Below are 25,722 nucleotides of genomic sequence, written 5' to 3'. Positions count from 1 at the left end.
CCCACCTCGGCCTCCCAAAGTGCTGGAATTACAGGCATAAACCACCATGCCCAGCCCCATTGTATGTTGTTTGCTTTGAGGTTACCATGAGGTTTGCAAATACTGTCTTATAACCCATTATTGTAAACTAATGACAACTTAACACTGATTGCACAAACCAACCAACAAGCAAAAAGAAAACTAATGAAAACTCTACACTTTAACTTAATTTCCCTTTTTAACTTTTTGTTTTATCTTTATGTCTTATTGTACTATGTCTTTTTTTTCTTTTTTTCCGACGGAGTTTCCTTCTTTTCACCCAGGCTGGAGTGCAATGGCGCGATCTCGGCTCACTGCAACCTCTGCCTCCCGGGTTCAAGCAATTCTCCTGCCCCAGCCTCCTGAGTAGCAGCGATTACTGGCACCCGCCACCACGCCTGGCTACTTTTTGTATTTTTAGTGGAGTCGGGGTTTCACCATGCTGGCCAGACTGGTGTCAAACTCCTGACCTCAGATGATCTGCCTGCCTCGGCCTCCCAAAATGCTGGGATTACAGGTGTCAACCACTGCACCTGGCCTGTACTGTCTGTGTCTTGAAAAGTTGTTGTAGTTATTATTTTTGATTGGGTCATCATTTAGACTTTCTACTTAAGAGTATTTTACACAGCACAATTACAGTGTTATAATACTCTGTGTGTTGTTATTACCAGTAAGTTTTATACCTTCAGATGATCTGTTATTGGTAATTAATGTCTTTTTCTTTCAGATTGAAGAACTCTCTTTAGCATTTCTTATAGCATAGGTCTGGTGTTGATGAAATCTGTCAGCTTTTGTTTGTCTGGGAAAGTCTTTATTTCTCCTTCATGTTTGAAGGATATTTTCACCGGATATACTATTCTAGGATAAAATTTTTTTCCTTCAGCACTTTAAATATGTCATGGAACTCTCTCCTGGCCTGCAAGATTTCCACTGAAAAGTCTGCTGCCCGTCGTATTGGAGGTCTTTGTATGTTGTTTGTTTCTTTTCTCTTACTGCTTTTAGGATCCTTTTGTAATCCTTGCCCTTTGAGGTTTTGATTATTAAATGTCTTGAGGTAGTCTTCTTCGGGTGAAATCTGCTTGGTGTTCTATAACCTTGTACTTGGATATTCTTGCTCTAAGTTTGGAAAGTTGTCTGTTATTATTATTATTATTATTATTTTTGCGACTGAGTCTCGCTCTGTCACCTAGGCTGGAGTGCAGTGGCGTGATCTCAGCTCACTGCAACCTCCACCTCCCGGGTTCAAGTGATTCTCATGCCTCAGCCTCCTAAGTAGCTAGGATTACAGGCACGCGCCACCATGCCTGGCTAATTTTTTGTATTTTTAGTAGAAATGGGGGTTCGTCACGTTGCTCATGCTGGTCTTGAACTCCTGAGCTCAGGCAGTCTGCCTGCCTTGGCCTCCCAAAGTGTTAGGATTGCAGGCATGAGCCACTGCGCCCAGCCAATCTTTTTGAATAAACTTTCTACCCCATCTTTCTCTCGATGTCCTCTTTAAGGCCAATAACTCTTAGATTTGCCTTTTTGAGGCTGTTTTCTAGATCTTGTAGACATGCTTCATTCTTTTTTCTTTTGTCTTTTTTGTATTTTCAAATAGCCTGTCTTCAAGCTCACTAATTCTTTCTTCTGCTTGATCAGTTCTGCTATTAAGAGACCCTGATGCATTCTTCATTATGTCAACCGCATTTTTCAACTCCAGAATTTCTGCTTGATACTTTTTATTTCAATCTCTTTGTTAAATTTATCTGATAGAATTATGAATTCCTTCTTTGTGTTATCTTGAATTTCTTTGAGTTTCCTCAAAACAGCTATTTTGAAATCTGTGTTGGAAAGGTCAGATATCTCTGTTTCTCTGGGATTGGTCCCTGGTGCCTTATTTCATTCATTTGGTGAGGTCATGTTTTCCTGGATGGAGTTGATGCTTGTGGATGTTCGTCTGTCTGGGCATTGAAGAGTTAGATATTTATTGTTGTCTTTGCTGTCTGGGCTTACTTGTGCCATCCTTCTTGGAAAGGCTTTCCAGGTATTCGAAGGGACTTGGGTGTTGTGATCTAAGTTTCTGGTCACTGAAGCCATATCTGCATCAGGGGACACCCCAAGTCCAGTAATGCAGTGGCTCTTGAAGACTTGTAGAGGTGCTGCCTTGGTGTTCTTGGTTAAGATCCAGAAGAATTCTCTGGATTACCAGGCAGAGACTCTTGTTCTTTTTTTGAGATGGAGTCTCATTCTGTTGCCCAGGCTGGAGTGCAGTGGTGTGATCTCAGCTCACTGCAATCTCCACCTCCCGGGCTCAAAAGATTCTCCTGCCTCAGCCTCCCAAGTAGCTGAGATTACAGGTGTGCATCACCATGCCTGGCTAATTTTTGTATTTTTAGTAGAGATGGGGTTTCATCATGTTGGCCAGGCTGGTCTCGAACTCCTAACCTCAGGTGATCTGCCCGCCTCAGCCTCCCAAAGTGCTGGGATTACAGGAATGAGCCACTGCGCCTGGGCTCTTCCCTTACATTCTCCCAAACAAAGGAGTCTCTGTCTATGGTGAGCTGCATGGAGCTGGGGGAGGGGTGACACAAATACCCCTGTGGCCACCACCACTGGGACTGTGCTGGGTCAGACCTGAAGCCAGCAGAGCCCTGAGTCTTGCCCAAGGCTCACTGTAACCACTACCTGGCTACAGCGTGTGTTTGCTCAAGGCCCTCAGCCTCTACAATCAGTAGGTGGTGAAGCCAGCCAGGCTTGTGTCCTTCCCTTCAGGGTGGTGAGTTCCCCCCAGCCCTGGGCAGGTCCAGAGATGCCAATCAGAAACCAGGGCCTGGAGCTGGAGACCTCAGGAATCTACCTGGTGCTCTATTCTGCTGAGCTGGCACCCAAGCCACAAGACAAAGTCCTTCCCACTCTTCCCTCCTGTTTCTACAAGCAGAGAAGTCTCTCCTTGTGGCCACCACTGCCACAGGCCCACAAGGGGTACCGCCAGGCCACCGCTGCTGTTCACTCAGCTTACGGTGAATGCTGCCAGGCCTGGGACTCACTCTTCAGGGCAGTGGGCTCCCCTCTGGCCCAGGGCAGGCCCAGAAATGCCATCTAAGAGCCAAGGCCTGGAATCAGGGACCCCAAGAGCCCACTTTGTACCCTACCCCACTGGGGCCGAGCTGGGACCTAAGCTGATTTTGGATTTCTTATTAAGGTGCTTTTTTGTGTAGATAGTTGTTAAATTTGGTGTTCTTGAGAACAATCAGTGGAGGCTTCTATTTAGCCATCTAGCTCCCAAGCTGTGTCCTGTGTATTTTAAAATTTCCTTGGAGACTTCTTTTTGACGTGTGGATTATTTAGGAGTTTGCTGTTTAATTTCCAAGTGTTTATAGATTTTTCTCTTGTCTTTGATTTCTAGTTTGGTTCCACTGTGGTCAGAAAATATACTCTATATGATTTCAATTCTTTTATATTTATTGAGGTTTTTTCCTTTGGCTCAGGATGTGGTCTGTCTTGGTGAATGGTCCATAGGCATTTGAAAAAAATGTATATTCTGCTTTTATTAGATGGAATGTTCTATAATGAAAATCCTGTTGGTTGGTTGTGTGTTACTCGGTCTTCTCTGTCCTTGCTGATGTTCTGTCTGGTTGTTCTTTTTTTTTTTTTTTTTTTTTTTTTTGGAGACAGAGTCTCGCTCTGTCACCCAGGCTGGAGTGCAGTGGCATGATCTTGCCTCACTGCAACCCCTGCCTCCTGGGTTCAAGTGATTCTCGCGCCTCAGCCTCCTGAGTAGCTGGAACTATAGGCGTGTGCTACCACGCCTGGCTAATTTTTGTATTTTTAGTAGAGACGGGGTTTCACCATGTTGGCCAGGCTGGTCTCTAACTCCTGATCTCCAGATGATCTGCCCATCTCAGCCTCCCAAAGTGCTGGGATTACAGGCATAAGCCCCCCGTGCCCGGCCTCTGTAAGGTTGTTCTGTCAGTTGCTGAGAGGTGGGTGCTGAGGTCCTCAATATAATTGTGGGTTTGTCTATTTTGCCTTTCTACTCTTTCAGTTTTTGCTTTATATATTTTGAGACACTTTTGATTGGTGTGAACATATTGAAGATCATTATATTTTCCTGGGGGTTAACCCTTTTATTGTTATGTAGTGTTCTTATTTGTCTCTGGTAACTTTCTTTGCTCTGAAGTCTGTTTATTTTATCTGATATCAATATAGCCACTCTGCTTTCTTTTTTTTGGATTAATGTTTGCATGGTGCATTAGTCCATTTTCATACTGCTATAAAGAAGTACCTGAGACTGAGAAATTTATGAAGAAACGATGTTTAATTGACTCAGAGTTCCACAGCCTTAACAGGAAGCATGACTGGGAGATCTCAGGAAACTTAAAGTCATGGCAGAAGGTGAAGGGGAAGCAAGCACCTTCTTCACATGGTGGCAGGAGAGACCAAAGGGGGAAGTGCCACACACTTTTAAACCATCAGATCTCATGAGAAGTCACTCACTCTCATGAGACCAGCAAGGGGGAAATCTGTGCACATTATCCGGTCACCTCCCACCAGGCCCCTCCTCCAATTTGACATGAAGTTTAGGGAGGGATACAAATCCAAACCATATCACATGGTATATATTTTTCATTCTTTTACTTTTAACCTACTTATGTTATTGAATTTGTAGAGTTTCTAATAAAGAGCATATAGTTGGGTCTTGTTTTTCTTTTCATTTACACTACCTGGCAATCGAGGGTCTTGTTTTTTATCTACTTGGTCAATTGCTGCCACTTAATTGGTATGTTTAGATCATTTACATTTAATGTAATTATTGATACAGGGTTTAAGTCTTCCATTTTATTATTTTTCTGTTTATCTTCTGTTTCTCATTCTCCTTTTCTTTTTCTTGCCTTCCTGTGAGTTACTTGAACATTTTAAGTATTCCATCTTGATTTGTTTGTTTTTGAGTATATTGATTTGTGCAGTTTTCCTAGTGGTTGCTCTGAGTGTTACTGTATACGTATGTGACTTATCACTGCCTGTTGGAATCAGCATTTTACCACTTGGAATGAAGTGTTGAAACTTTAATTCCACTTAGGTTTCGTTTTTCTCCCCACCTTTAAATATCATTGTTATAGGTATCAGATGGTGTTTTCATTTTTGTTTCAGTCATTCCATATGATTTAGAGAACTCATGATGGTTTTGTATCGCCTTTCTTTCTGCTCTTTCTCTTCTTCATTTTTATTGCTGAATAGTATTCTGTGGTATGGATTTACCACAGTTCCTTTAACCATTCACCTATTGAAGGACACTTGGATTGTTTTCAGGTTTTGGCTATGACAAATAAAGCTGCTGAGGATACTCATGTGAAGGTTTTCATGTCAACATGAGCTCTTATTTCTCTGGGATAAATACCTAAGAGTGAAATTTCCAGCAATTTCACTCTTAGGTGCTTAACCCTAAAAAACCCTGCAATTAATTACCTCATTTTAAATTATAATAATAATTACAATGAGAGTAATTGTAATTACAAATGTAGTAATTGTTTTCCAGTGTGGCTGTTCCATTTCTCCACATGCATCTTTCTATTCTTTCTTGCTTTCTGATGTGCCACTGTTCCTTCTATCATCATAATCTTTCTGTTTGAAGATCTTCTTTTAGCCATTCTTTAAGAGTAGGTCTCCAGCATTTTGGGAGGCTGAGGCAGGCAGATCACTTGAGGTCAGGAGTTCAAGACCAGCCTGGCCAACATGGCGAAACCCCATGTCTATTAAAAATACAAAAATTAGCCAGGTATGGTGGTGGGTGCCTGTAATTCCAGCTACTCGGAAGGCTAAGGCATGAGAATTGCTTGAACCCAGTGGGCAGAGGTTGTAGTAAGTCAAGATCATGCCATTGCACTCCAGCCTGGGCAACATAGTCTAAAAAAAAAAGAAAGAAAGAAAAAAAAAGAGTAGGTCTGCTGGCAACAAATCTTTTTAGTTTTCTTTTGTCTGAGAGTGTATTTCCCCTCTGTACCTGAAAAACAGTTTTGCTGGATATAGAATTGTCAGTTGAGAGTTCTTTTCTTTCAGCACTGTTACCTCTGAATATTTTGGTAAAAGTAGACACCAACATGGAAAACAGCCTCAACACAATGAATTGCTCAACTTTATTGGACAGTGACAGTGGCCAGGATTCTTCCTCATCATCTGTCTGTATCCCTCCCAAGTATGGTGAGTTTGAAATAACACACGTTATAAGTGGCACTATTTGAGCTACATTCTTCCACTTCCTTGATGCAAGACAGTGAAAGCTCTGTGTTTCCTATTTTGAGGACAGGTTTTAGGTGATATTCAGAACCATGACTAACGTTTATTGAGTGCATATTACGTGCAAGGCACTGTGCTAAACAATTAACATGCCTCTTCTTCACTTATACCCATAATGACTCCATGGTGTTGGCACTTTTATTATCCCCATCCCCAAGGTCACAGAGCTGGTGAGTAGGACTTGAGCTCTGCCCCAGCTTTCTCTGACTTTAAAACTCATGTGTCTTTTTTCTTTTTGAAGTGGAGTCTTGCTCTATTGCCCAGGCTGGAGTGCAGTGGCATGATCTTGGCTCACTACAACCTCCACCTCCCAGGTTCAAGTGATTCTTCTGCCTTAGCCTCCCAAGTAGCTGGAATTACAAGCACACACCACCACGCCCAGCTAGTTTTTGTATTTTTAGTAGAGATGGGGTTTGGCCATTTTGGCCAGGCTGTTCTCAAACTCCTAGCCTCAAGTGATCCATCTGCCTCGGCCTCCCAAAGTGCTAGGATTACAGGCATGAGCCACCGTAACTGGCCTAAAGCTCATGTTTCTTACCAGTCCACTGTACTGCCTGCCAAGCCACAGTGGCAGAGATGAGGGGACCCCAAGCTCTGTGGCTTCTAAGGGTAAGCCTTCCAAATATTTTATAGTCAGTTCATTTTTGTCTCAACTTCTAAGCAGCTTATCTCTTATTAATATCCTAGAACAGGGATCAGGAAACCTTTTCTGTGAAGGGCTAGATAGTATTGTCTGTCACAAATACCCACCTTTGCTGTTGTAAGATAAGAGCAGCCTCAGCCCATAGACGAATGAATAGGCGTGGCCATGGCCAGCACACCTTTCACGCACATCGATGGGGGGATGGGCCAGTGGACTGCAGTTTGTTGACTCCCTTCCTAGAGGAGAGCTTATTCCTTTAAATTATTTTGTTACTCAAACTAGAAGAAATTTCAAAAATTGTGGTCTCGGCTGGGCACGGTGGCTCAGGCTTGTTAATCCCAGTAATCTGGGAGGCTGAGGTGGGAAAATCGCTTGAGCCCAAGAGTTTGAGACCAGCATGGGCAACATAGCAAAACCCTATCTCTACAAAAAATACAAAAAATTAGCCAGGCGTGGTGGCATGTGCCTGTAATCCCAGCTACTTGGGAGGCTGAGGTGGGAGGATCACTTGAACAGCCCGGAAGGTTGAGGCTATAGTGAGCCATGATCATGCCACTGTACTCCAGCCAAAAAAAAAAAAAAAAAAAAAAACAGAAACAAAAGTTGATTCTCTGTACTGAAATGGGCACTCTGATACATTGTTAGAAGTATACATTGGTACAAACTTTCTGAAAGATAGTTTGTAGAAAAATCCATAAAAACATTTATGGCAGTTGACTGTAATCTCACTTTATCTGAAAGTATAATTAAAAATTACATTAAAATTTTGGTACAAGAATGTCCTTTACAGAATCATTGGGAAAAATTGGAAGCAAACAAACAAAAATAAATGATGATAGGGAATTAATCACTTGACTTCTGGTGTATCCACAGCATGTGAGGCAGTAAAGCCTAATGGTTGAGGGCATGAGCTCTCATGTCTGCCTGCTTGATTTCAAATCCCAGCTCTTACTAACCTTATGACCTTCAGCCACTTTCCTAACCTAAATACTAGTTTATTCAGTTGTGAAGTGACAAAAATAATAGTGTCTACTTCATAGAATTGTGAGGATCAAATTGGACAATGCATTTAAAGCTCTTAACACAATGCCTGGGATGTAAGTACAACATAAATGTCACTTGTCAGGAAAATCATGATGACAGGAATGCAGATTTAAAAAAAAAGATGAAAACAGAGAAATGCTCAAAATATAATGTTAACTGAAAAAGCAGGATTTAAACTATACTTAAAGTATGATTTCAATTTTGTCTTTTAAAAAAATAAATAGGAAAAAGAATGGAAGATGTTAGTAGAAGATTCATGGTTTAGAGCAGTTAACTCATAAACAGACAGATTTTAAAACTGGTTCTGTAACTAGCAGTGTGACCTTTTCAAATAACTTATCTCCTTTGGGCCACAGTCTCCTCATTTGGAAATAATGGGGTGGGAATAATGGGGTGGGAGTAATGATAGAGTTGTTAGAATGATGAAACTGAGCTAGTGCACAGATGTAAAATATTTAGCACATGCCTGATATACAGGAGCTACTGATAAATGCTAGCTATTTGAAAATTTTCTTAATGATCCCCACCCACGCTTTCAACATTGTCTTCAGGGAACATCCACTTGCCCAGTAGAATGGCTCTGAGTGTACTCTTAGAGCGTGAAATGGAGCAGTGGGAACTCAGGGCAACATGTTTACATATGCACCTGCAGCCTGACAATGACATGTGTTCAAGCTAATGAACAGAGTAGTTCAATACAGCAAGCTCAAGACCAGTAGAAGTGAAGAATGTTGACAGTTTGGCAGATGGTGTCAAAGAGACCCATTTAAGGAAGAGGAAGAGATAAGCATAGAAAAAAAATTCACCCAAGTAGAAATTCATGAATTAGAAATCATTTATCTGCGTTTGCCTTATTTGAAGAAAAAGAAGAAATAAATCAGTGTAATTCTCTTGCGTACTTTGAGGGTACCCTTGCATGACAAAACCAAGGATGTTCCTTTTTCTCTTTATTTTTAAAGGCTATCTTGGTGATCCAAAAAGAAATGTCAGAGTACTTAAAACCCATTTGCTGGCCGTACGAAATATGGCCAAACCTAAGCAAGCAGCCTGCTACTTGGTTCGTATTTTATTCTCCAAGGAAATCCTGATTAGCAGCTCAGTGGATATCCATTTGAAAGACAGCCAATCCCTCGACCCAAACAAAATGGCTGCATTGAGAGGTATGTGTACATAAAGTGATAATGGAATCTTATTTTTAATCATCATTTGGTCATATAATGAATGTTTTCGGCAGTTGAAGGAATAACAATAAGTCTGTGTAAATCTTAAAACTATTCATTTTTTTACCTGTCTGACCCTGATTTTACAACTTAATAATATATAATTGGTAACAATTTCCAAAGAATAAAACTTGTCCATTGACTTGAATGGTTGAATAAGACAAGCCTCATCTACTATAGTTGTTTATGGTTAGTACTAAGTCAATTCTTTAGCCCTGAAACTTGCTACAAAAAAAAAAAAAAAAAAAAAAAAGGAAAAAGCTCCCTCTGCCAGAAGGTGGTGGGGTGGGGGGCGGGGGGGAGTAAAAGACTTGTCAGTGCTAGTGACTAGCAACACAGAAATAGAATTTTATGATTAGTTCTTTTTAGCCTCCTGCCTTCCTGCCTTCCAGACATGTCTATTGAGATCCTAGAACTCATGGATACTAAGGATACCACAATGAATAAGTGTTTCTGCCTATGAGGAGCTCATAGTCTAGAAAGGGACATGTTGATGGAAACAGATACATCCCAGTCCAGTGTGGTAGTGTTGGGGAAGCTCAGAGCAGCTGCTTTGAGGGAGTTGGGGAAGGCTTAGCTAAGGACAGGACATTTGAGCTGGATTCTGAAGGACTCCTTCAGTAGGTAGAGGGAACAGGAGGATGTTCTAGGCAGAGGGAAGAGCTGGGGAAGATAGACAGGATGAATGAGCCCCTGGTGTAATCATGTTTGCAGTAACACTGTCTTCTCTTGATATGTTTCCTTTTAGTTCTGATTTATCCATTGGGTTATTAAATGGTCTGAGCACCCTGAAATAGTCAACATTGGGTTACACACTTAAAATTTTTTTTTTCAGACACATGGTCTTGCTCTGTCACCCAGGCTGGAGTGCAGTGGTTTGATCATAGCTCGGTGCAGCCTCGAACTCCTGGGCTCAAGCAACCCTTCCTCCCCAGCCTCCTGAGTAGCTAGGCCCACAGGTGCATGCCACCATACCCAGCTAAGTTTTGTATTTTTTATAGAGATGGGGTCTCACTTTGCTGCCCAGGCTGTTCTCAAACTCCTGATCTCAAGCGATCCTCCTGCCTCGACCTCCCAAAACTCTGGGGTTACAGACATGAGCCACTGTGCCTGGCCTACACACTTTTTTTTTTTTTTTTTTGAGCACCAAGAGCTCATTATTAGCTTCCTACGTCAGTGTTTTAGGGGATCTCATGGTAGGGGAAATAATTCAGCAAAGCATCCTCATTGGATGGAATTTCTAAACTCTCAGAAAGAATAAGAGAAAAGGATGAGAAGTAGAAAGAGAAGTCACCAGAGTGCTCACCATTACACAATGGAACCATCTAAAAGTCAGTGTTTAAAGAAAAAAATGTTTCATTAGTTTGTTAATTTTTTTTCTAATTTTCGTGAATACTTTCTGCTGTTTGCAGAATATCTGGCAACAACTTTTCCCACCTGTGATTTGCATGAACATGGAAAAGACTGGCAGGACTGTATTTCTGGTATCAATTCTATGATCTCCTGTTTACGTTCTGAAGGCAAGAGTACTCCAGTAAGTTATTTTCCATCTAAATATGGTAACTGTTACCTGAGTTTGTACTGTGTACAGTTTCAGAACTGATAGCATGAGGCACAGGCTCTTTAGGCCATGTGCTAAAATTCTCATTAACTTAACTTAGGGGGCATGGGATGTTCTTTCAAAAGCACACTGCATGTTTATTTTACTTTTTTGATATTTATGCTCTATAAAAATATCCTAAAGATAAATAAAATAAAGTGCTATAATTAGTATATTTGAAGCCAAGGATAATACTAGGAAAATAGTTTCAGCTACAAAGATATTTGGCAAATCTTTTTCAGTATCTCACCGAGCAACACAAAAAGGAGCCAGCTGTGTGCTCCTTGGCTGTTTCAATGTAGCTGAGGAGGTGCAGGGGAAAATGCAGGCACTTCGTTACTTGTTCACTTTTAGTGATGATGGAACTTGGTGAAATAAACTCATGTCATGACGTTAAACGATTACAGATATTTTACACTCCATATAGTTATGTGGTAACAGAAATCTAGTTTCTCTTTCCTCCAGTCTATCTTCAAAGTACATTAGAGATTTTTGTTTGTTTTACCACAACCGGGCCATTAGGGAAGAGTGTCATATCTGTTATCTTCTGATGAAACATGTATCTTAATGACAATTCCTAATTTCCACCAACCCCCTTTTCTTCTGGCCACGTCTAGTCGCTCCTGTGTCTCTAGAGTAAGTTTATGGAAACAATTTGCCAAGAATATTTGTAGCTGAGCGTATGTTTCCCTGGTGAACGGGTTGATTTCAGTGATAGCTCAAGCACCATCTGCCTGAAACCAAATCTGCTTATTTTTAACATTCCGTTTTATAGCCTTCAAAAATTGCACCCTAAACAATTTGAATGTAAAATTAAGACACTGCCTGGAAAATGGTAATTTGCATATTTGCTTAGGTGTCAGAAGAGAAGCAGTGTCTGCCAAGTGCCTGCTATGTGCTTGACTAGGAATGGGACAGGTCCTTGCCACTCAGAGTAGGTCCACAGCCCAGCAGCAGCGGACCACTGGCAAGCTTGTGAAAAATGCAGGGTCTTGATTCAGAGGCAAAATTTGCATTTTAGCAAGATCCTCCCCTACCCCCATCCCCAATGTGATTTGTGTGCACGCTAAAGTTCAAGAAGCACTAACCCAGAGCAGTGGTTGTCAACCCTGGGTGCATATTAGAATCACACGAGACACTTTTAAAAATAGTTACTAATGCCTGAGCTCCCCACTCCCATCACCAGAGATTCTGGCTGAATTTGCCTAGGGTGGGGCCCAGCACAACCATTTGTTTTTACAGATCCTGAAGGTCATTCAAATGGGCAGCCAGACTTGAGCGCCACTAGGGAAAAAGAATACAAACAAAACATGAGAAACAAAAAGTGGTCATCCCCAAGAAACTCACTGCTTTGTTTATTTGTGAAATGTTTATTATGTGCCTAATTTGTACCAGCAGTTCTCATTGAGTTCCTTAGACAGAGCTACAAAATCCTCCAAGGAGCAGCAGGTCATGACAGCTTGCGGAAGAAGCCACCCCTTTCCTTCTTTCCAGATAGTATTGTGACACACAGTATTCCTATGGCTTCAGCCCACCTTTTAAAGAGTCAGTTGCTTCCCTAGCAACCTGGGGGGCCTGGTAGGTGGTAGAGCACAGACATATTTTCTTGCTGTGGGACTTTGTTTACGGATATGATTTTGTGTTTCAACAGAAAACTGTTCGCAAAAATAAAAAACGTACCAACCCTGTTGCATCGGCATCTGCAGATAGAAATGACCGAAGGGGCAGAGATGGTGGTGAAGGCAGTTCTTGGATGTTTCAGCCAATGAATAACTCCAAAATGAGAGAAAAGAGGAACTTGCAGCCAAACAGTAATGCTATCCCTGAAGGAATGCGAGAACCTTCCACTGATAATCCAGAGGAACCTGGTGAAGCATGGAGTGAGTTTTTTAAAAAACTTATATTTAAATAAGTTCTCTTGCTGATAAATGTTGAATCTGAGTGATGCATTTATGGGGTTCATTGTACTATTCTCTCTACTTTTATGTGTGTTTGAGAAATTTCATCAGAAAGTGAAATAATTTAATGTCTTTTATTAATGAGTTAATGAAATATATAGACACATGGTTCTAAGACTGATTGTTATTTTTCCTACGGAAAGCGGCTCTTTGCTGACTCACTGGACTGTGTGAGTTCTGATAAGGCACTGTCCTGTGTGGTGAAGGGGAGGGGCTGCAGCTGAGATGCACTTCTTGTTCTCTGTGTGCCTGGCACATTGCAGGTGCGCAATAGGATTTTTGGCACGAATTCGTGAATCTCATCTCTCAGAACATTGTGCTCCCGCTGCTAAACTGCTGAAGGTGCCTCCTGTTTTGATGGGTGTCAAGTGGCAGTGGTTCAGTAGTGACTGTGCCACCTGCCACTTGTGCTTCCCAATGCATCCTCCCAGGACGCTGGACTTTAGCATCACCCATACCGATGAGTGACATCTGAAGTAGCAAAACTTTATTCTGTCTGTACCCTGCTCCCATGTTAACCCTAAGTAGAATACTACCTGGGATCCTTTTCAAACGAAATTATTGACATGATATAGCTTTATTTCTTCCATTATAAAAGTAATCTAACTACTGTATTTGTTAAGATTGTACACTACAGACACAGACTGGATAAATTAAACAACACAAGTCACCAGTTGAATACCTCCTGTATTCAGAGAAGCAAAGAACCGAGCGAGCCTCAGGCAGGCAGGAGCTAGAGCAGCCCCAAGACTGTGAGAACTTGGGCCACATATCTCTAACCCTGACTCAGCTATAACGAGGGGACAGGGCGACTAAGCCCACTGTGAGCCAAGCAGTCACTACAGTGTGTGTGGAGTCTGTTATGCCATTTTATTTGAAAAATTGGAAAATATTTTTAGGAGGGGGAAAAAAGCTCCCACAATCAAAATACTTTAAAAAACTATTGTGGGCATTTTCATTTTCCTCCAGTTTTTTTTTCCTGTGAACATTTTGAAACATTATGATTCCCATATAATTACTCTCCTTCTCTAATATTATAATATGTATCTATTTTTCCTCAAGAATCTACAATCTTCATAATCATTGCTCTTAATAGGATTATAGCATTCCATTAATTAAGTGCACCCCAATTTATTTAATTGCCTCCCACTTTGTTTCTTTTTGCTGTTGTTGTCGTTTTGGTTTGAGGGTTTTTTGGAAGGGGATTATAAATCAGTCTGCAAAAAAACCATCTTCATTCAGATAGATTTTTTTTTTTTTTGAGATGGAGTCTCGCTCTGTCACCCAGGCTGGAGTGCAATGGCACAATCTCGGCTCACTGCAACCTCCACCTCCCAAGTTCAAGCGATTCTCCTGCCTCAGCCTCCTGAGTAGCTGGGACTACAGATGTGTGCCACCATGCCCAGCTAATTTTTTTGTATTTTTAGTAGAGACAGGGTTTCACCATGTTGGCCTGGCTGATCTTGAACTCCTGACCTCAGGTGATCCACCTGCCTCAGCCTCCCAAAGTGCTGGATTACAGGTGTGAGCCACTGCACCAGCACATTTAGATAGATTTTTCCATACTTTGGATTATTAGGTTAGGTTCTTAGAAATTGAATTACCAGGTTAAAGAGTATTAACCTTTTTTTCCTGACCCTTGATAAATATTACTAGGTAAATCTCCCAGAGTTAAGTCTTTGGACCCATTAAATGTGTTTCTAAATAATCTCTCCTGCTAAATGTTGAATCTGGATGATTCAACAGTTTTTATTGCCACCCATTAAATGATGGATGTTCTAAGATGAAGAATATACTTACTGACTTATAATAATTATAATTATATTTTTCTAGTATATTTAACAATCATTATATGTAAAATATAATATTTTTCAAATGTAGTTAATTCAAATAGACTATGGACTGAAGAGAGATGATGATGATTAAGCTGTAGAGTTGAGAAATGAAAAGTCTTAAAACTTATTTTTCATTTCAAATAAGATATCTAAGATACAATATGTAAAGTGAACCAGCAGTGTGTTGATTTAAAATGAATTTAATACTAAATAGAAAACCTACATTTTAAAAATTATAAGTATTTCAGGAAGAATCATGGAGCTTATTTTTGAAAAAGTCCTTCTTGTAAGTAGGGAAACAATGCATTAAATTACTTAGAATTTGTTACTAAATGTAATTTTAAAACTTCTTGTATCCTAAAAGGTAACAAACAGTATATTAAATCTTCCTGTTGAACCATGGTAGCATGTGTAATCACAGTGATTTCTACCTCATTTCTCATGCTGTCTCATAATCCACTAAAAACGTAAGGCTTTAGGCTGGGCACGATGGCTTATACCTGTAATCCCAACACTTTGGGAGGCCGAGGCAGGAGGGTCGTTTGAACCTGGAAGTTTGAGACCAGCCTGGGGAACAAAGTGAGACGCTGTCTCTACAAAAGATACAAAAAATTAGCTGGGTGTGGTGGGGTGGGCCTATAGTCCCAGCTACTTGAGTGGCTAAGCTAAGAGGATTACTCAAGCCCTGGGAGGCTGGGGCTGCAGTGAGCCATGATTGTGCTACTGCATTCCAGCCTAGGAGACAAAGCAAGACTCTGTCTTTAAAATAAATAAAAATGTAAGGCCTTAAATTTTTTAACCTCTCAAATTCTTGAGCCTAACAATTGAGAAAAATCGCCGTTTCTGTTTCAGCTTTTAAAAAATAATGCAATCTAACATCTGCTATGAAAATTGACATCTCTCTCTTTTGCTTCTAGGCTATTTTGGAAGACCATGGAGAAATATACGGATGCCATGTTCAGTACTGACTTTGGCAAAAACTAAGTCTTGCGCAAGCCTGTCGGCTAGATACCTTATTCAGAAACTCTTCACAAAAGATGTCCTGGTCCAAAGTAACGTCTATGGCAATCTGAAGCACGGCCTGTGTGCCCTTGACCCCAATAAGATTAGTGCTCTCCGAGGTTTGTTACACGTAGAGTATGTCTGAATAAATAAAAGCCAATTGTGTTTAAGAGAAGGGTAGAAAGAAGAATCCATTCAGGTTGTGTTTATTCTGGGGAGAATGGAACTTAGTAATTACTGAGTCCCTCATTAGAGTACAGCAAGGAGCAAGATCATGAATTGTATTTCTCTCTGCATTTGGGTTCTTAGGGCTAATTGCTCTGTCTTGACTGGCTTTACTAGAACAGGAAAGGGGTTATTGACTATGGCTCCCTGCTATGGACTGCCAGGGGAATGGAAACTCAAAACACCTTCATTGACTGAGGAGCAAGGTCAAAGCTAAAGGGCTTCATCCATTTGCAGAAGTGTCAACAATAGCACAGAAGGTTAATTTGCTAAGTTTCTTTTGTGCACGTTAGCCTAATATAGTCTCTGACATATGCAAATGAAGTAATAAAGCTTCTAAAAATTTCCTGTGAAATCTTAAATTTAGACAAAGCGGAAGCAAAATATTTCTTACTTGTGTCACTGGCACCCAGCAAAGATGTAGCTCTGATCTCAGGTGGTTCCTACCTTCATATCATACATTTTCATAGCCAACAAATTTGAACAGCACTGGTGTTTCAGAATAAAGAAACCTGGTTTTCAGCTAGCGGCTCTTATAAGCATTTGTTATCATCTAACCCAATTGTTTTCAAACTTTTTTTTTACTGCAACCCATAATAAGAACTACATTTTACATTGTGACACAGTACATGCCTCTGTGTGAGTGTGACTTTTAAAAACCAAAGCAAAAGTTTCACAAACAGTACTTACTCTATGAGTGTTACATTCCAGTATTTTCTCTTCCATTACATTTCTTTCAAGTACTGCTATCACTGATTTCACAACCTAGTAATTGGTTACAACTTGCAGCTTGAACATCACTGAGCTAACCTACTAGGCAAAAAAACTAAACTCAAGTTCCCTTACTTTATGGTTAAAAAAAAAGTTTGTAGGCAATTCTGAAATGAATGTATTTATAGAAGAAATAGAGTCTTTCCAATTACTTTTTTTTAATGTGGGGGAAAATAGGTGACTTTTATAGTTCTTTAATATCTGGAAAAGATTACTTCTTTAAAAGTTGATGAAAAATATTTTCCTAAGCCTTTTATCATTTTATCTCTCGCTGAATTATATTAAAATCTGGAAGATGTCTTTTGCAGTAAACAAATATTCAGCACGAGTTTGACATATTATTCACGTAGGGCAGATTTTAACAAATTTCTCCTAAGACTCAAAGTTCTATTGCTTTGTAGAAGGGCAATCATTTGAGTTATTTCAGCAGAGAGAAGACAGTAGAGTCATTGTTGTCCCAAGGGGCAGAGCCAGCCCCAAGGAGTAGAAGCTGACAAGAAAGTCTGTTTCACTTTAATATAAAGATAAAATGAACTTGGAGAAGGAAGAGTCAGAGCAAAGGCTGGGTGACCAGATATGAGACAAGAGACCTGCACTTGTAGGAGGACTGGGCTTATGACCCCTAATATGATTTTTGTAAAAGTACTCCTTCATTCGAAATGAGTTCAAACATACAGAAATGTATGGAAAATAATATAATAAATACCTGTCTACCCCCATCACCGATAATAGACATTTCGTGTTTTGTGCTCCAGGTTTTTGTTTTAAAAAAATAATGAAAGCTTCACTGATATAATTAGCACTCCAACTCATCATCCCTTTCCCCTCTCCTGCTCCCCAGAAGTAATCACAGTCCTGGAGTTGGATATATCATTCCCATGCATGTTTTATACTTTTGCTACCTATGTTAATAGATCCATAAATAATATATAATATTGTTCTGTAGTTATTTTATTTTATTTTATTTTTTCTTTTTTTTGAGATGGGGTCTTGCTCTGTTGCCCAGGCTGGAGTGCAGTAGCGTGATCGTGGCTCACTGCAACCCTGCACTCCAGTCCCTCAAACTCGTGGGCTCAAGCAATCCTCCCATCTTGGCCTCCCAAAGTGCTGGGATTATAGGTGTGAGCCACTGCACTCGGCATCTGGTTGTTTTAATGTACATAAATGGGGATGTACAGTAATCTTTTTGCACAAATCACTCAACATTATGTTTTTGAGATCTGTTCATACATTTGAACTACTGATTCATATCCCATTGAATGAATAAACCAATTTATTCTTCTATTCTAGTATAGTTTCTTACCCTAATATTTTGTTATTTGAGGGAAAAGCTTCTGAAAATTAGTAGTCAAAGGTAACTCTGTCCAGGAGCCAAAGGTGTTGATTTCATATAAATAACTATTATCTGATGCTCTCTGATGAGAGTTCAGTATCACTTAAGGGCTCTTAATTGATAGGGAGGAAGTTAGTAGGCAGATTTGCAATTAGCGAACAACCCTCACTCCTTAAACCCCCATCCATGTCTTTATATTGCAGAACTGTCGAATCTTAGCTATAGGAAATACTTTACAGGCCCTCTAATACAACATCCCACCCACAGCAGGAACTCCTATCTCAGCTTTGACAGAGTCACCTCCCCTGGGCTTGAACACTTCCATTGATGAGGCACCCACTGTCTCAGCTCCAATTCATGGGAAAGTTCTTCCTTCTAGTGACTCAAAATGTACCTTCCCTTGTAAATCATACACATTTGTCCTGGTTATCCCTTCTCTACCTAAACAGGGTCAATCCAATCACTTTTCAGAGGTTGGGCCTTCAAGCAATTAATGACAGCTATCGCTTCCTGCTGGAGCATTAGGAGATCATAAAGACACTCCCTTTTAAGTTCAGAACCGAGTGAGAGAGGGCTGCTCCATTCAGGCAGGTGAAGATAAAAATAGCAGCTTTATTCTTCAATCGTACATGTCCCATTCATCCCAACTTTCCAACATAGAGGTCTCTCCACATGGTAACATGAGGGTTGGGGAGGAAATGTTCTACCCAACCTTTTCCCTCTTAAGCCTTATGCTTTTTCAGTGAAATATTAACATTTCCCTCCAGAATTCCTCACATACGTGTTGCCCTGATCTTTCATGATTTGATTCAATGACTACCTTCAGATGTGCTTAAATACACCCAGGATACAATAGTACAACCTATTAGGCTGTTAATGCAGCCGAAAATGTCACATGCCATTTAAACATTTATGGTCAGGTTGGGCACAGTGGCTCGTGCCTGTAATCCCAGCCCTTTTGGGAGCCAGAGGCAGGAGGATGCCTTGAGCTCAGGAGTTCCAGACCAGCCTGGGCAACATGGCGAAACCCTGTCTCTACAAAAAATACAAAAATTAGCTGGGCATACACTAGCTACTAGCTACTCCCTAGCTACTTGGGAGGCTGAGGCAGGAGGATCACTTGAGCCTGGAAGGTTGAGGCTGCAGTGAGCTGTGATTGTGCCACTGCACTCAAGCCTGGGTGACAGAGTGAGACCCTGTCTCAATGAAATAAAATAGAATAAAATAAAATTTATGGTCAACTAAGACCTCTAGATCTTTCTTGCTATAACTGACATTTATCCGGTACTTATATTGTTAGTATTCAGGCTGTTAGCATTTATACTGCTAGTACCTTTTAATGTTAATGTAGGAAAAATATAAATATAAATATATTTTTTGCTGCATCATATCTTGTCAGTGTAGGTCAGCATTTCCTGAACTGTGTTTCTCCAATTCAGCTAGATGTTAATAGGTGTTTCATGAAATACCTTTTTTCTTTTCTTTTCTTTCTTTCTTTTTTTTTCTTTGAGACAGGGTCTCACTCTTGCCCAGGCTGGAATGCAGTGGCATGATCACAGCTCAATGCAGCCTTGATCTCCCGAGCTCAAATGATCCTCCCACCTCACACTCTCGAGTAGCTGGGACTACAGGCATGTGCCACCACACCTGGCTAATTTTTGTATTTTTTTGTAAAGATGGATTTCACTATGCTGACCAGGCTGGTCTCAAACTCTTGGGTTCAAGCGATTCACCCGCTTCAGCCTCCCAAAGTGCTGGAATTACAAGCATAAGCCACTGTGCCCAGCCTCATGAAATACTTTTAAAGTCAAACGGCTAGGAAAGACCTTAAGCAAGCACTCCAAGGGCCTCAGTCAATAGATGGGTTTCACTTGACTGTCAGTTTCTTTTATTTTGGAGACAGGGTCTCATTCCCGTTGCCCAGGCTGGAGTACAGTGGCTAGATCATGGCTCACTGCAGACTCGACTTCCCGGGCTCAGGTGATTCTCCCACCTCAGCCTCCCGAGTAGCTAGGACTGCAGGCATGCACCACCATGCCTGGCTAATTTTTTTGTATTTTTAATAGAGACGGGGTTTCACCGTTGTTGCCCAGGCTGGTCACAAACTCCTGAGCTCAAGCAATCCGTTCGTCCTGGCCACTGCGCCTGGCCGACTGTCAGTTTCAAAACTGAATGCCTTTAGCCATGAAGCCTGCCTAAATCTCCCAGTCCTGACCCCTGACCCTCTGTTGTCCTATGCGCTGCCACCTCCCTCATTTATGCGTTCCACCAACACGGCTGCATCTGTAACATTTCAATCAGCAAAAGGAGGCTCCACTTGTCTTTTCTGTGGGATTTTTCAGAACCCTGAATATGCTTGTGTGCAATCTTAAATCCCCAAGTGGTGACTAGCTGCGGAGGGTAGCATTTCCCATTTGTGCAACTAGAACCTTTTTCCCCAAGAAACTTCTTTTATGACTAGTGTTCCAGAGAACACATTTTGGGAAACACCAGTCAATTTAGGCTCCTTGTTGCCACCTGTTGAAAGCTATGCAAGCGCTGTATTTGTCTTCCAGTGTGGTAATTATCCCTCCCAGCTTTGCTGTTGTGAGTAGTTGGGACAAACATTTTTTCCAGAACTCATTTTTTTTTAATAAAATGTTAGCAGGATAGAGTGGGATACTGAATCCAGTGACATACCACAAAAACCTTTTTCCAGGCTACCGCTGATCCATTAATTAATTAGTCCTTTGGGTACGGAAGCCTTTTAACCTTGACACATGCTTTGCTAAAAAATTTGGATATATGTGATGTTTATGGCATTGTCCTCATTTATTAGCCTATTAACCCTATTGAAAAACAAATGAGATTAATATAGCTAACTAATGCTAACCTGTAGGGATCACCAGATCCTTTTCCAAGGCCTGAAAGGCACTTAGGCCTTTGATTACCTAATGATGTGTCCGAGGGCAGCCCTGCTCTTCTAATAAACACCTCTCTTCCCTACCTTTCTCCTTGTCTGTCTTCTTACTTTCTCTAAGAGTGCTCCTTGAATTATGTTACTCTGTCACCTTCCCTTTCAGAAGTCTTCCTCTAATTGCAAGATCTAAAGACCCTTATTCCTTTTATCAGAGATAAATCCAGCAGTACCAAAAAAGTTAGCAGTTACAGCTTCTTCCCTCTCAAAGTAGGATGACACTGCAGCCTCTTGTTCATTGCAGAGGCTTAGCATGTCTCTATTTGAGCTGATGAGTGACGTGCTAGACGCTTCTTTGATACTTTTGAGAGTAACAAAAGTTGACCTTGGGTACTCAAGGCAGCAGAGGATTTCTATTCTGGTATGTGGCAAGGTCATGGGAGATTGTTGCTTTATTGTGATTTAAGCATGGTGCTGTTTCATATAGTTCTCTTTTTAGATTAAAAGATTTGTTCAGCTAATTTAATAATGATTATAGCCTATGTGTGCTTAATTAAAGTGTTAATGATCCTTTCACAGACACAGTAGTAGAATGAAAGTTGAATGAATTGATTTCTCTGAGAAGTGATTTGCAAGTAACTGTTATGTCTTGGATCTTTACCATCAGAGTTCCTCCAAGAAAACTACCCAATTTGTGATCTCTCGGAAAATGGAAGAGACTGGAAGTTGTGTGTGACCTCCATCAACAGCGGTATCCGTAGCCTTAGACATGACGTCAGAAGTGCTGAAGCCAGGTCTCAGTCGCTTCCAGCAGTGACCCCTCCAGAGTCGGAGCAGTAGTCAAAGCCAGGAGATCCCGACGCCACTGACCCAAGCACCGGAACGGCAGCTGCCAAACTTTTTTTTTTTTTTTAACTGTTAAGACTATTTTGTAAGTTTCTCAAGTTCTAATTCCAAAATCAGCCTGCTGTACTGGCAGAGTAGTTTGCATTTACACCTGTAGTAATCGCCAAACCTCTTTTTCTGCTCATAAAGGAGGTAGAATCACATTAGGAAGATATGTAATGTTTCATCTGTGGATTTGATGACAACCTCTGATTGAGGGAATGGTAGTAAACTCTTCATGGGCTTGTGACCCATGGCTTTGACTTAGATAATTGACATTAATGTACTTTTTTTTGATAAGGCAGAGAAAGAAATTCAATAGAAAGTAAGGAGTCGGTCAGTCAAATAATATAAAATGGTAGTTTTCATTGCTGTTGAATGTGGGGTGAGAAGAGCAGTACGCCTAGCACGTAATGACAGATGACATCTGAGTGTCAGTGAATAAAGATAGGTAGGGAGCTGTAGGAGAGGCACCGGGAAATATTTGCCAAGCGTAGAAACTTGCAGGCAGTAGACATTCAGTATCTGCCAGGTACATCATAACCAAGGGCTTAGATCTTAACACCACTAACTCAGAAGCGAGGTACAGTTTACATATAACCAAAGCACCCACAGTGCCTTTCTTATACATCCATCAGAATCATAGGATTGATATCACATTGTTTGACCTAAGCTTTCCGATGAGACCTGTGTTCTTTTGATTGACTCTTGATGAGAACAGCATTTCTTTAGTTACCTCCTGATAATATCTTAGCACTGAAGTTTTCTCAGGGTTAACATAGAAAATCATATTAGAAAACTGTAGTTCCATTTCAGTGGGTTAGATTTAAGAATATGCTACCATAAATGCTAAGGATCTGACCACATTCGGACACTAACGTTATTTTTGGTTTCCGAAATGTCTGAGTGAAGGTTTTAATATGTTTGCTGTATTTTTCTGATTCTACTGAATATAGATTCTATCAATTTCTAGTTGAAATGCATACAAATATAAATCTTACAATGTTTTAAGTGAAAAAAAATTCAAAATTCAGTTAGAAAAAAGTGGTTTTAAAGGATATTGACAGGATTCTTAGAGAATTAAAAAATAATCTCATTTTGCTTATGCATAGGATTTCATTTTTAACGTAGGCACTTGATTTTAAAGAAAGTTCTTGAATGTTTCAGCCATGGGAAGTACTCTATATTTCATCATTCGACCATTTGTGTTTAAGAACCATTTTGCCAGGTTTAATGCCATCTTTCAGCTTTTAACCTATCAAATGGTCCTCAGTCACATTTGTTTTATAGCATTCTTAGGTATTATTCAAAAAGCAATTTTTTCCCTTGTAAGAGGTCAGCCTTTAGTTTTGGTCATTGGCTTCTGACCCATGGCTTTGTCTTAGATAATTGACATTAATATACTTTGTTTTTTTGATGAGGTAGAGAAAGAAATTCAATAGAAAGTAAGGAGCCCCTCAGTCAAATAATATAATTCGTATAAAACTTGACAAGTCTTTTTATTTTTGTGACTTGTGAGATAGTTTAAGATATTTTTATGTGACCAATTTGTAGAATGAATACATATTTTCAAATTTATCTTTTCCAAATTCAACTTTTAGAGTATTTTAGCAAAATATACGTATAGTTTATAATACAGAAGTATAGCTTTATAAAGATATTAAGGATTTATTTTTTAAAATAATTCTCTGAATAATTTGCTGTAGTAGTTGCCTTCAGCTTAATAAAACCATAGTACTTCTACATACATCTTTATAAGTTAGGCTATGCCTACAAAGGTCTTAAAAAATAGATAATTTACCGGGTGTAGTGGCTCACACCTATAATCCCAGCACTTTGGGAGGCCGAGACGGGTGGATCACCTGAGGTCAGGGGTTCAAGACCAGCCTGGCCAACATGACGAAACCCCATCTCTACTAAAAATACAAAAAAAGTAGCCAGGCATGGTGGCAAGCACCTGTAGTCCCAGTTATTCGGGTGGCTGAGGCAGGAGAATCACTTGAACCTGGGAGGTGGAGATTGCAGTGAGCCGAGATTGTGCCACTGCACTCGAGCCTGGGTGACAGAGTGAGACTCCATCTCGGGAAAAGAAAAAAAAAAAAAAGTAGATAATTTAAAAAATCTTGCATAAAAAAAAATCTTCCATAAAGGGCAAAAAGGCTTTAACTTCCATTATTCAGATTTAATCCAACTAAGACAGTCTTTGGCTTCATTCACTGTTCAGTTTCACAAGTTATTTTACAACTACTAGTAACAGAGCTAATACAGAATAGTAATCCACATTATAAACATAGATCAAAATACCACATCATACCCCATAAATACATGCAGTTATTATTTGTCAATTAAAAATAAAATTTTTTAAAAGAAAAGTACAGTTCAACCCTAGGCAAGAAGAAATTTCAGATTGTATATGCAGATTTTGAATTTGGTTTATATTTTGTGGTATCTGAAATATTCCCTGGACTAGAAGCAAAACCACAGAAGCAAAACTTTACATTTAGAAAAAAATTTCAAGACTTCTATTGCTAACTTTATTACATTAGTGGTTTTTAGAAGTTATTTAGAGCAGTCTTGTCTGATAGAACTTTCCACCATGATGGAAATGTAAATAAATATACCACATTAAAAATATAAATTTGCAATGTCCAATAGGCTCGTATGGCTATTGAGCATTTAAGATGTAATTAATTAGACAGAGGAAGTAAATTTAAAATTTTCTCTCATTTTAGCTAATTAGAATTTAAAGTGAAATAGCCACAAGTGGATAGTGGCTACTGTGTTGGATGGCACAGTTCAAAATGCCCCTTATTTATAAAAAAAGTGTTTAAAAGTGGTTCCCATGGCTTGAAGAGGAATAATATACACATAACTTCTTTAAAATCACATTTTGTTTGAGATGGAGATCTTGCTATATTGCCCAGGCTTATCTGGAACTCCTGGGCTCAGGAGGGAGGATCACATTTGACTGGACAAAATACATTTTATAAAGGTGTTTTGTATTTTATGTTAAAGTGGAATTGTGTCTTCAAAATTGTGTCTTCAAAATTTCACAAGTTAATTCTATTACTGTATTAGTCCAATGTTAAACATTTTAAATGCCTGTTCATAAGACTCATTTTTGATAAATAAATGTATCTTTAATGTTTTGTTTCCCAAATAGATACAATAAATAAACATTTAAAATGCCTTAATACAGATGCTCAGGTTGTTCTTTTAATGAACTCATCTTACAGAACTTTTGCTGATGTTACCTACAGTGTTTTATATTAATGTAACACATATTTTTCAGCCAGTTTATTAAATGTGGCACAGCTAGAATGTTGACTTTCTTCCTTGATAAGCAAAACAGAATAGTTTAACCCAGTAACAGTAATTTACCATGGTAGATATAATTATAAGGCTATTGAAAACTTTGGCAGTACTTTGTCCTTCCTGGGTAAAATCTAAGTGTTATTAACACATGCCATTTTTATGCTTTAATACTTATTTAAATATATGGTAATATTTTCATTTTGGCCAGCAAAGCTAAGATTTTCGGCTCTGGCCTTCAGTTTTCCTTATAGCCCATATCCATATCTAGTGGAGTAATTTCTCCATGGAGGTCTGACAATATTAACTCTTCTGTAAGAGTAAAGCACTTGTCACCCCTTCCTTTCATCCTAACTTATTTTAATTCACAATGCATCAAATTTGCAATGACCTTTCTCACTATGCTAAAAAATATGTTCATCTACTTCAACGTAGAATAATTTGTAATCTCAAATAGCTAGTAAAATCAATTTGGAAAACTGATGGGTGAGACAGGTACAAATCTCAGTCCACAAACACAGGAGGGCAGGAAATCTAACTTTATTTTTCTATAACTACTTAATTTCTATCATGAGCAAACTTAATCTTAGTCATTCAAGGCTTTTGACTTTCCTTGGAAGATGAGAAAACAACCTGGGCCATGAACGGAGGTTGTTTGGGAGAATACCAATGAGTGGTGTTTCCGTCCTTTTCTCTGGACTTACTTC

The 25,722-nt window shown here is 39.8% G+C and overlaps 1 protein-coding gene across 4 annotated transcripts in view; it reads left to right on the top strand.

Moving 5' to 3' along the window:
• Positions 1-24,897, top strand: part of BEND2 (BEN domain containing 2) — a 52,079-nt gene extending 27,182 nt beyond the window's left edge. For 3 of the 4 annotated variants that reach the window (XM_055376124.1, XM_063702852.1, XM_055376123.2), the window contains 6 exons: positions 6,055-6,195; positions 8,938-9,138; positions 10,611-10,732; positions 12,450-12,678; positions 15,509-15,712; positions 21,486-24,897. In XM_055376124.1, coding sequence (XP_055232099.1) covers positions 6,055-6,195; positions 8,938-9,138; positions 10,611-10,732; positions 12,450-12,678; positions 15,509-15,712; positions 21,486-21,658 — 1,070 coding nt within the window. In that variant the 3' untranslated portion in view covers positions 21,659-24,897. Of the gene's footprint in view, positions 1-6,054; positions 6,196-8,937; positions 9,139-10,610; positions 10,733-12,449; positions 12,679-15,508; positions 17,311-21,485 lie in introns of those variants that run through there. The other variant, XM_063702853.1, reaches the window with a different exon arrangement.
• Positions 24,898-25,722: the final 825 nt, after the last annotated feature.

This window comes from Gorilla gorilla, chromosome X, assembly GCF_029281585.2.
Source record: "Gorilla gorilla gorilla isolate KB3781 chromosome X, NHGRI_mGorGor1-v2.1_pri, whole genome shotgun sequence".
NCBI classification, from domain to species: Eukaryota; Metazoa; Chordata; class Mammalia; order Primates; family Hominidae; genus Gorilla; species Gorilla gorilla.
This window is presented reverse-complemented; position numbering and strand designations above follow the sequence as displayed.